The sequence below is a fragment of the Populus alba genome, chromosome 12 (genome assembly GCF_005239225.2).
Source record: "Populus alba chromosome 12, ASM523922v2, whole genome shotgun sequence".
NCBI lineage: Eukaryota > Viridiplantae > Streptophyta > Magnoliopsida > Malpighiales > Salicaceae > Populus > Populus alba.
The window spans coordinates 11,552,071-11,564,473 of NC_133295.1; the positions used below are offsets into that span (position 1 = coordinate 11,552,071).

Sequence of the window (12,403 nt, forward strand, 5' to 3'; positions counted from 1 at the left end):
CCTGAGGATTTTATCATTTTATTTTTATCCCTAATAGCGCGAGGATGTTTTCTTTTTAATCATGTGTTGATAATTTAGTGCTTTTTATAGTGTTTTTTTAATATTTATTTTGTACTCAGTTTTTCATATATTTTTTAGATTAGGTTTCATAAATTTTTATTTATGGTTTCATACATTTTTATATGTTATATGTATTTTATTATTTACAATCATTGTTGCTAGATTTGCATGCATTTTTTCTTCGATAAATATGCCATATTACTTTTTGGCAGTTCTATACTTTTACTATTTATTTTGGATTTGTTTTTGCTGTGCATGCAATATTTTGACTATTACTATGCATTTCTTTTTATTTTGGTTCATTTAACTTAAAATTATTGTCTTATGTTTTTGTGTGCTCATACTTTATAATAGATTTTATCTTTGAAATATATAATTTGGCAAACTTTTCATTATAAGTCTATATCCAAATTTATTATTCATTAATTTTTTGAAATATTTGCTTATCTTTATTTGGTAAGATAATATTATGTTGATATATTATGTTAAAGACAATCATTTGCACAGATATTGCTACCTTTAGTTAATTCTTTTATATATATATATATAATAGAATATGATATTGATAGTTCCCTTTTTTATGATATAATATTATGTTTATCTTGTCATTAAATATAAATATTTTAATAAACTTTGGATTATATTATTTATACCTTTCTATCAATAATTATTGCTTGAAAAACATTTTTTAAGAGTATTGTATGTCCATTTATATTTAAAAATTTTTAATACGTTTTAGGTTTCAAGGCGTTGTAAAAAAATAAAACACAAAAAACCAAACACGCTATACATACATTGTATAAAGGAAGAACACGTTTTTTTTGTTTTTGTCGAATAACTCTATACATCGCAATTAATTAAATAAATCTTTTCTCAATGAGTCATCTATATTCATATATCACCAAGTTATTATCTCACACGTCAACCAAAACAAGAATATTATTATCAACAATTCATATATCATACTATATAATAATTTACATTTAAAAATTTACTAAGTTTATTTAAAAATTTTCAGGGTCAAACTAGCTCTAGTTGAACTTTAACATCATGTACAACAAGTGTTAAGTGAATATAAAAACAAAGAAAGAGTATTGTTATGAAACTCAATATAATATTTTAAATTTGAAAAATCTTGATTATTTACTTAGTATGAGTTTTAAATTAAATTGTATGGAAATTATTTTAGTATTATTTTTTTTCACTAGGCAAATCCAAAAAAAAAAATCAACCCAATGCTAGAGAAAAAGATTAAATAAACACTTTTATATTAAATGATCAAATGAAAAAAAAAATAAAAACTCTATATTAAATGATAAAATGAAAAAAAAAAATCAATAAAAGATAAAAACACTCAAATAAAATAAAAACCCATAATAAAGGATGGGATTGGGGGGAAAAAACCAAGAGATAAAAAAAAAGCCAAAAAACTTTTATTATATTATAAACAATACAAAAACTTATTTGCCATCAATCCAATATTAAAATATAAAATTAAATAAAAACCCTATATATTAAAGGATATAATTAAAAAAAAGGCTAAATAAACTAAAGAAAAAAAAACCCATATTAATGGATAAAAATACCCTAAATATAAAAAAGGCTAAAAAAAACCTAAATAGCCATACAAACACTCAAAGGCATGTTACAACAAAGCCTAGGCATGTGGGGCGAGGCCTATGAGCCTAGTTTTTTTATTTTTTTAAAAAATAGAGACAAATAAGCAAAATAATACTATCATCCAGGGGTTTTGTGTATTTTCAACCTAGTTTATATATATATAATTTCAACTTAATTTAAGGGAATTTTTATATTTTAATAATTGTTAAATATTAAAAAAAAAACCTTGCTAACAAGCGTCATGCACGCGTCAAAAGTTAGGCGGCCCTCGTGGCTTTCAAGAAAGAGTCGGAGACCCATGTTCATAATAGAACTCTTGCCTTACCTATTAACTATCGTTATGCACTCTTGTGAAAAATAAGGTCTTACATCATGACAAAGCAAAAGAATCATTAATAAAATACATAAAATACACATCTTTTTTTTACCAAATTCAACATTAATATTCAGTAATTAAGGTCCTAAAACACAGTAAATCTGGATCAGAATCATGTTCCTCACACACAGCCCCATCGACATACTCAACCAACAGACCCAGTTGACCTTTTCACAGTTCCACCCATGTGGGAATATAAATGTCTTCTTCGACATATATATGCTAGAAAAAACATATTTAAAAAACAGGGAACCTAAGACCACTCACATGTTTTTGAAGGTCATTTATATTTTCACCTGGAATCGTACATATAGCGAGTATTTTCATCTGGAATTCATCAAAGACCATACATCGCAAGGAGGTGAAAGGAAAAACAGTTAGCATTGAAGTCCAGTCCTGCCACAGCATACATAGCAAGATGTAACGAGTCTGTAGTTAATGTTGTGGAGATGGAGCAATCTGAGCAGGTCATGGCCCAAGGTTGCATGCATGCATGGCAAGGAATATCATGGGAACAGTGAAGTCAATACTGCTATCAATGAAGCTTCTGTTTTAACACCAAGGGTTGTAAGCCAGCGGTAGCAAGGATTTTCTTATTTTTTATCTTAGCCTCAAGTCTTAGCATGTATACATGTTATTTCTACGGTGCCTTATCCATTTACTGGGTTTACAGGATATTCAGTGAGTCTAGAGATTAGTCGTAATACGTGTAAGCTGGCCCGGATATCCCAGATTACCCAAAAAAAAAAAAATGAACCTTCTGTTTTATTATTTCCATGCAGAAACTTGAGCCAATACAGAGTTTGTGAAGGGTTCATAAATGTGTGCCCCATATATAATCTGTTGTGTAATAAAGACTACAGGCATTGAAGTTTTTGTGCCCTAAGTGCAATTTTCATTAAGCCCTGTCCGGAAGGCATGGGTTAAAATTAGGGGAGCAAAAAAACTGAAAAACCGATTAAACCGAGAAAACCGAATCGTGAAAAAAAACCGATTAAAATTTCAAAAAAACCGACCGATTCAGTTTTATAAGCCTGAAACCCAAAAAACCAAATTGAACCGAACTCAAACAAAAAAACCAGAAAAAAATCAAGCCAAACAGGTAAAAACCAAGCCAAAAACAAGCGAAACAAAAAAACCGAGCTAAATTGATCGGTTTGAATTGGTTTTGATTCAGTTTTCAGTTTTTTTTTTTTTAAATTCAGTTTGATTTTTTTTTTTATATAAAAACTTTGGTTTTTTATATAAAATATTTAAAAAGGAATGACTTTATCTCACTGTTTTACATATTATTATCTAACAATTGTAAGTAACTGTTACGAAATCAACATAGAAAATTTTTTGCAGCTCCCAAAAAGTAATAACAGAAACAACTCAAACCCTTTTTTTCAAACAAATAAATTATAATTTACAGAGCACCGGAGAGAGCATGATCGATGAGCTGCCGTCTCAAGATCTTTCCGGCAGGAGATCTGGGGATCGTATCAGTAAAAGCCACTCGTCTTATCTTCCTGTATGGTGCAACCTGTGGAAAGAAATTATAGGCCTCAGGTGAGTGCATTTTGTTGCGTTTCAAATAAAAATTAAATTATAGGACAAGATAAAATTGATGTGGTGTGATTGTCGCTTCGCCCTTCTATTGTTGCGTTTCAAATATTTTTACAAGGAGTCCATGTGGTAATCTTTGATTTACTTAATTTTATAAAGATAAAATCTTAAATAAAAAGAATTAATTGATAGAAATTTAATTTTATTTTATAAGGTATCAAGTTTTTGTTTAACAAGAATTCTTTAACAATTATTTATCTTGTATATTTTCCACTATCATGTATGATAAAGAATAAAATATAATTTTAGACTATTATTTTAATTATTTTTTAAACTTCATTTTAATTACTTTGTACTTTATTTAAATTGGGTGTATGTTTGACCAATTAATATTACAGTTTTATTTTCAAGAGTAGAAATACTTCGAATTTATTTCACTTGTATGAAAAAGATTCTTATATTTTTTAGTTCTCTAATAAATTCAATTGATTTATCAAATATTAATTGATTTCATGATGTTTTCCTTAGACTTCTCGCTTGTAAATTAATATCTGTAGGGTAGAGATTGTTACTTCAATGATATTGGTGTTTTAAGACATGTTTTAATTATATCATATTTTTATAATACGTGTCTCATTTTTTTCTGAATTTGTTATCAATCTTATTGTTGGTTGCGTGAATACATTATCATAAGTTTGCAATAATCCATGTATTGCCTTAAAGTACATGCTTCTTAAATTAAAACGGGGCTAAATTATTGTTTCTATCATTTTAAGCAACGAGAGCAAGATTTTGTGCGGACTTGATCCATTGAGCTGCCTTCTAAGTACATGCATCTTAATATGAAAGAGGGAAAAATAATGAAACTTAAAACAAGAAGCTTGCCTGTTTTGCAATGGAATCCATGATTTGAGCCTCGGTAATACTGCTTCCTGGTTTCCTCACGACATAGGCCATGGGGATTTGCCCTGCATCTTCCTCAGGATACCTGCTCCAAGATACCAAAAACAATCCATTAATGATTTCAAAAAGTAATGTCTCTCATTGTCATTCCCAACAGAAGAATCTCTTTTGCTTCCTCAATAAACGAGCTAAGAATATCTTCTCCCCAGTTCATTAAACTACCAAAAAGCAACACAAGATCAAGAACACCAAACATGTTGCCTCTCTCTCTCTCTCTCCATATGATTCAATGCGCATTGGTTTCTTGTCTATGCATCAGTACAACTTACAAACTCAAAGAAACGAAAAAAATGAGCTATTGCAGAAACATATGACGCGTAATTAAACAACATTTCGCATGCTTATTATACCAACATGAAGTTCTCAGCAGGAGAAGCAGAAGAGACGGCTTACGGAATTACAGCAGCATCGGCGATCTCAGGATGAGACAGCAGCAATTGTTCCAACTCAAAAGGGGGCACCTACAAGTTATCAAAGATGTAACAAGACAATAATATTTCTAACATTAGAATGAGATTTACGATCCTAACATTTATTGAAGTCAATACTATACTGGAAAGGGCATCGGATAATTCGATCACCTGATATGCCTTGTACTTTATCAATTCCTTTAGCCTATCAACAATGTAGAGGAAGCCCTCGGAGTCGAAGAAACAAAGATCCCCGGTCTTTAACCACCCTTCTGAATCCAAGGTTTCGGCAGTTGCCTTCTCATCTCCTACATAACCTGCACTAAAACCATCATTTTTAGCATCAAGAACAGAATATTAGAGAATTCTACTAGGAAGAAGATGCTGAGGTATTTATGGGGCCAAACTAAGATTTTCCAATATAGACCATTGATTTCCTAGTCATGGAACATTCTTCCCCTTTCAGATAACCTGCAGCACATTTCATTATTAATACCCTGATGCAAATATATATGCATTGCGATTTGCCTAGAAGGTATCTCTGGTCCATCCCAAGCAAGGTCACAGCAGTTGCACACATGTATACATGGCAGGTGGCTTAAGAAAAGCTGAGAAGGGTTGTATGAATGCATGCCAGGTTCCAATTAAAAAATCAAACGACAAAGCAGCAAAGAACCATTAAGGCTATATGCAATGGTACAAGATGCATATTCTTATTAATTGAGGCAGATTCAAAGTATGTCAGCAAAACGCTGAAATATTGCTCTTTGTAGTGTAAAACCACAGCGAAACGCTGTACTGTTGGAGTGCAGTCCAGTATACAGCTCTTTTGTTTTCCACACCAAAAGAACTACACTTCGAAACACATTAAAGAAGAAAGGTAACAACCACCAAGTCAATGTTCCCTACCTTTCATAATGGATGGCCCTCGCAACCAAAGCTCCCCTCTCTTGCCAGGACCAAAGGCCTCTCCAGTTAGAGGATCAACAATTTTGGCTTCCATATTTCCAAACAACCTACCAACAGAAGCATGCTGGTTACATTCTTCAGGTCCTATTAGCCTAGATACAGCTCCAGCCTCCGTTAATCCATACCCCTAAATCTCAAGTATAAGACACGATCATTACTTACTCAACAGCATTAATGTTGCTATACATTAACTTTGTGAAAAATGAAAATCCTGCGTTCAGTTAAAGGGAAGGATAAAAAAAGGCTTGCCTGCATTATTTCAGCCTGTGGAAATTTCCTTTTGAATTTTTCTGCAACCTCTTTACTCAATGGCGCGCCACCGCAACTAAACCTCCGCAATGAACTCAAATCATACTTGTTAGTCAAATCCGATTTCAGTAATGTCAGAATAATGGTTGGCGACACAGGCATGTCACTCACTCTATATCTCTCTACAACCTTCAACACTTGCTCAAAATCAAACCTCTCCGTCAAAACCAACGTCTTCCCCCACCGAAATTCATTTATCAACGTAAAGAAGCCAAAAACATGAAACAAAGGCAGCGTAAGCAACGAAACCGCATGTGGTTCAAGTTCTGCGGAGCTCATTTGAAAAGCCTCGATTGAAACTATTACGTTCCTGTGAGTCAAAGACACGCCTTTGACTCTCCCAGTTGTTCCCGAGGAATATAGGATCGCTGCAATGTCGGATTGACTCACTTCAACGTGGTTGGTAGCAGTTTCTTGTTTGGAGATTTGAGTCAACAGGGAGATGAACTCAGGGGAGTCAATGAGGATTGTGCCAAGGGGAAAAGAAGGAAGCTTGTGGGCGGTTTGGGAAGTAGCAAATGCGATCTTGGGTTTGCTGAGTTGGATTTGGTGTGTCAGCTCGGAGTTCGAACTTAGGGGGTTGGCAGGAGAGATGGTGACACCAAGGTAAAGAAGAGAGAGATAAATAACGGGGACGTGGAGAGAGGGCGGGCAGAGGATAAAAGATACATCGTTCTTGTTTAAATTGTAGAGACTCTTGAGAGATGAAGAAAGAGAGTAAATCTGGTTGATGGCTTCAGAGTAAGTGAGAGATTGGCGTGTGGAGGGCATGATAAGGAAGTTTTTTTGGGTGGTTGGGATGGCAGAGGAGTGGAGGAGAGAAAGGATGAATTGGGTTATGGAGAGAGGTTGATGCGGTGGTGGTGGAGTAGCAGGTGGTCTCAGACTTTGAAAGGTTTTACTTTCCAAGGAGTAACCACCTTTTGTAATATTGATTGCATGGGCGGTCATGGTGGTTTCTTGTGCGGGCACCGACTTTGTGGCCATAATTGGATGAAGACGGTGGCAACGAGAGGGAAGGAAGGGGATGATGAAAGGGGGGAGTGAATACAGTTATGGAGATGATCAACAATGGGAGAGCATTATTGTGGGTGATTAACATATTTTAACAATTTAAATATTATAAAATAATAATAATATAGATTATCAGATTGAAAAACCTACACAACTTATATATATAATAATAATAATAATAATAGCAATTGTTGAGTAGGTATCGCGGTCCTTGAGATATTGTTTTTTAATGTAAAAGTTGTGTAGGTTTTTCAATCTGATAATCTATATTATTTTTTTTTCTATATATATATATATATATATGGAGATGATCAACAATGGGAGAGCATTATTGTGGGGTGATTAACATATTTTAACAATTTAAATATTATAGAAAAAAATAATATAGATTATCAGATTGAAAAACCTACACAACTTTTACATTAAAAAACAATATCTCAAGGACCGCGTGTGTGTTTGTGCGCGCGCTGACAATAATATTGTGTCTCTTCTGGCTCGTGGAACATCATTACGTGAATATTTAGATGCAGTGTAATAATAATTAATTTTAAAAAATTTTATTTAAAAATATATTACTAAAAAAATTTAAAATTTCATCACCGCGTTCCAAAAAAAAAAATACAGTAAGAAGCAGGTGAAGTGTTGTAACCCGTAAGTATTTTGTTTCAGAACATCATCAATGGAGCTAAAAATAATAATAAAATACTATTTTAGTTTTTCAATATTTATTTTATGTACTTAAAAAGTAGCGCTAAACAAAAAGTTATTTTACTATTTGTTTTTATAAAAATATTATTTCTACACTAAATATGTTAAAATTATTATTCATTATAATAATATTTTTTTTATTAGTTTTTTTATTTTGATTTTTTTTTAAATCAGTATTTTTTAACGAGACCATTCTAATCTTATGATCTATATTATAAATTTAACATGTTTATTTAGGATGACTCGTGTTATTTCTTTTATTTTTTATTTGATATCTTTTAATATTAGATTAATTGAGAATCACTCGAGTTATTTTTTAAACTCATGAAATTAATCGGTCATATCAAATTGTTAAAATAGTTATGTATTAAATATATTAAAAAAAAAATTGATTCTTCAAAATAACTTTTTATTATTAGAGTGTACATAAACAAAACAAAATAAGTTATATTTACACTATTTAAAAAATTATATTATCAATTCAGCTTTTTTAAATAGTATTTTTTTATTGAAGATGCTTTCATAGATTATTTTTTTTTTATTTAGCATTACATGCTCATTATTAAAACAAACTCCATTTTGTCTTGACTAAAATATATAGACATCCTCCTAGAGAAATAGAGTGCTTCAATTAAATAGAGTAAACAACAGTTGGTTGGTTGATTCCCTATATATTCTGTGTGTATACTATTTATGTGACTTGGATTACATTGCAGGTCATATATTTTTATTTTCTATAAAAAAAATTATATGTACTAGTTTTTTTTTTATATGTATTTTATAGTTTAAAAAAATTAATTTCAAATCAAAACTTTTTATACATATATCTAAATAAATAAAAATTCATTAATAACACATAAAAAAAAAAATTTACAAATTAAGAGACAAATATAAATCAAAATATTTAATTTTAAAAGATGAGATATTTGTCTGGTTATGTTTGTTGAATTTTTTTATTAAAATAATTTTTTTATTCAAGCAAATGATAATATAATTAAATAGAGACAAAAATTAAATTGATTGAATAAAATAAAATGGAGAAAAAATAATTTATAGTTGATTAATTTATATTTGAAATTATTGTCTTATGTTTTTATGTTCTCGTACTTTATAATAGATTTATATTTGAAATATATAATTTGGAAAAATTTTTCATTATAAGTCTATATCCAAATTCATTATTGATTAATTTTTTGAAATATTTGTTATCTTTACTTGGTAAGATAATATTATGTTGATATATTATGTTAAAGACAATCACTTGCACAGATATTGCTACTGTTTGTTATTCTTTTTTTATAATAGAATGTGATATTGATAGTTCCCTTTTTTATGATATAATATTGTGTTTATCTTGTCATTAAATATAAATATTTTAGGAAACTTTAGATTATATTATTTATACTTTTCTATCAATAATTATTGCTTGAAAAAATATTTTTTAAGAATATTGTATGTACATTTAATATTATTTATACCTTTCTATCAATAAACTTTAGATTATATTATTTATACCTTTCTATTGATCGCAATTAATTAAATAAATCTTTTCTCATTGAGTCATCTATATTCATGCATCACCAAGTTATTATTACACACGTCAACCAAAACAAGAATATTATCATCAACAATTCATATAGCATTCGATATAAGAATTTAAATTTAAAAATTTACTAAGTTTATTTAAAAAAATTTCAAAGTCAAGCTAGCTCTAATCGGACCGTGACATCATGTAAAGCAAGTGTTAAATGAATATAAAAAAGAAAAAGAGTATTCTTATGAAACTCAATATAGTAGTTTAAATTTGAAAAATCATGACTTGATTATTTACTTAGTATGAGTTTAAATTAAATCATATGGGAGTTATTATAATATTATCTTTTTTCACTAGGTAGGTTCATAAAATGAAATCAACTCAATGCTGGAAAATAAAATTAAATAAACACTTTATATTAAAAGATGAAATGAAAAAAAAACAATAAATAAATAAAGGAGATAAAAAGACTTAAAGAAAATAAAAACCCCATAACAAAGGATAGGATTGGAAAAAAAACCAAAAGATAAAAAAAAAAAGTCAAAAAACTTTTATTATATTATAAACAATACAAAAACTTATTTACCATCAACCCAATATTGAAAAGTAAAATTAAATAAAAAAATCTATGATATAAAATTAAAAAAAAAATAGGCTAAATAACCCAAAGAAAAAAAACAATCACATTAATGGATAAAAAAACCCCAAAGATAAAAAAAGGCCTAAAAAACCTAAATAGCTAATACAAAAACTCAAAGGCCTGTTACAACAAAGCCCAAGCATATGGGCTCAAGGGAGGCCTATGAGCCTAGTTTTTTTTTTAAAAAAAATAAAGATAGATAAGCAAAATAATACTATCATCTAGGGGTTTTGTGGTCTTTTCATCATAGTTTTTTTTTGTTTAATTTCAACTTAATTTAGAGGAATTTTTGTATTTTAATAATTGTTAAATATTAAAAAGAAAACCTTGCTAGCAAGCGTCATGCACGCACCAAAAGGGAGGCGATCCTCGTGCATTTCAAGAAAGAGTCGTTCAGTCATTAAACACCATCTTTTATGACGGTATTTGAAATGTCTCGACGCCTCCTAAATAATGGGACATGGTGTGTGCTAAGCTCACCTTCAACTTGACAGTACTTGCTAGGCCCAGATGGTGCCTGGATCTGACAAGCTAACGGGGTGGACCAATGCTAGACACAACAACTTTTGGGTCTGGCTTTGGCCAAACCGAGCACGCTTTCATGGGGGTGTATTTGGTGTGGGAGTGTGTGCCAACCTAACACGCCCGAAAATACAAAGTTTGTGAAGGGTTCGTAAATGGGTGCCCTATAATCTGTTGTGTAATAAAGACTTCAAGCATTGAAGTTTTTGTGCCCTAAGTGCAATTTTCATTAAGCCATGTCTCAAAGGTATGGGTTAAAATTAGGGGTAAGTAAAAAAACTGAAAAATCGATTAAATGGAGAAAACCAAATCGTGAAAAGAAACTGAAAAATCAATTAAACCGAGAAAACTGGAAAAAAAATTGATAAAACCGAACCGTGAAAAAAAAAATTAAACCGATTAATTTTTTTAAAAAACTGACTGGTTCGGTTCGGTTTTATAAGTTTGAAACTGAAAAAAACTAAACCGAACCGAATCCAAATTGGAAAAAAACTAGAAAAAACCGGAAAAAACCGAGTCAAACCGGTTTTTGTCTTAAAAAACAGAACTCAAACCGGTTGGTTTGAACCGATTTCAATTTTTTTTTTAAATTCGGTTTGATTATTTTTTTTTTTTATAAAAACTGAACCGAATCGAAAATGATCATCTCTAATTAAAATGACTATAGTTTGATGGTTAGTGAGTATGTATTTTGCGAACACCATTTTTAGATAGAAATGAAGAACATATTTTTGACATGTATCAATTATTAACACTAGTATGGGTTCGGTATGCCAAAATAAACAAATAAAAAATGTACTAAAAAAACTTATGACAACTACAATGAAAAAAAAAATTGTATTTGAGCATGCATTAAGTTCTTTAATTTAATGCATCTTTAATCCACATTCAACTGGTGATGAATTAATTTTTAAAAGTTTTTTACTAAATAAAATAGTTAATTTTCAATATTCCTTTAAATGTATACCTTTTCAAATTTCTATTATAATAAAATAATTAATTAAAAAAATGAATTTTAAAAATAATTAAAAGTAATTTATTTTTTTTAAAAAAAAATACATTAAGAACTTTTACTTTAGAGAATATAGATTTTCTTAAAGAGTTAAATTTCTAAAATGATTTTTTAGCTATTTTAGTTATATAAAAAAAAATAGAGAACAAGAATGTGAATGATCGCAAGGAGGTTCTATACCTATAAAAAATATTTTTCTTTTCTTGTTTTTTATTTTTTTAAGGACCAGTAATTATTTCTTTAAATTTAGATGAAATCTCAACAAAAAAAAAAAAGAATTCACATAGCGAAGTAATTCCCACATGTTAATTCGGTAAGACATGGTAATTCTAAAAAAATATTATTTTGATGAATTTATAAGTGAAAAGTAATTTAAAAAACAATAATTACCACAACAATTAACGGGCTCTAAATTAACTAGAATTACAAGATAATTTTATTTTTAAAATATCTTTTCAAAGCATTTTTTATTTGAAAAATTCATTGGAATAATTTTTTTTTAATTTATTTTTAACATCAACACATCAAAACAATTTAAAAACATCAAAAAATAATTTGAAGAAAATAAAAGAATAAAATAAAATTTAATATTTTTTAAAACTATTTTTAAAAATACAAAAAATAAACAGAATTTCAAACACATGTTATACCATTTTCTTAGGAAAAAAAAAATTGTGAGCCAAGGAATAAAGACTCGAATTAAATTAATTGTAAAGGG

At 29.3% G+C, this 12,403-nt stretch overlaps 1 protein-coding gene across 1 annotated transcript; it reads right to left on the reverse strand.

The window, feature by feature from the left end:
* Positions 1-3,399: 3,399 nt before the first annotated feature.
* On the reverse strand, positions 3,400-7,333 carry LOC118044727 (4-coumarate--CoA ligase-like 9). The gene is made up of 6 exons (XM_035053169.2): positions 6,196-7,333; positions 5,887-6,073; positions 5,149-5,294; positions 4,961-5,028; positions 4,490-4,592; positions 3,400-3,581 (listed from the first exon to the last, which is right to left on the reverse strand). The coding sequence occupies exons 1-6, from the start codon at positions 7,240-7,242 to the stop codon at positions 3,465-3,467; spliced, it is 1,668 nt and encodes a 555-aa protein (XP_034909060.1). The 5' UTR covers positions 7,243-7,333; the 3' UTR covers positions 3,400-3,464.
* Positions 7,334-12,403: the final 5,070 nt, after the last annotated feature.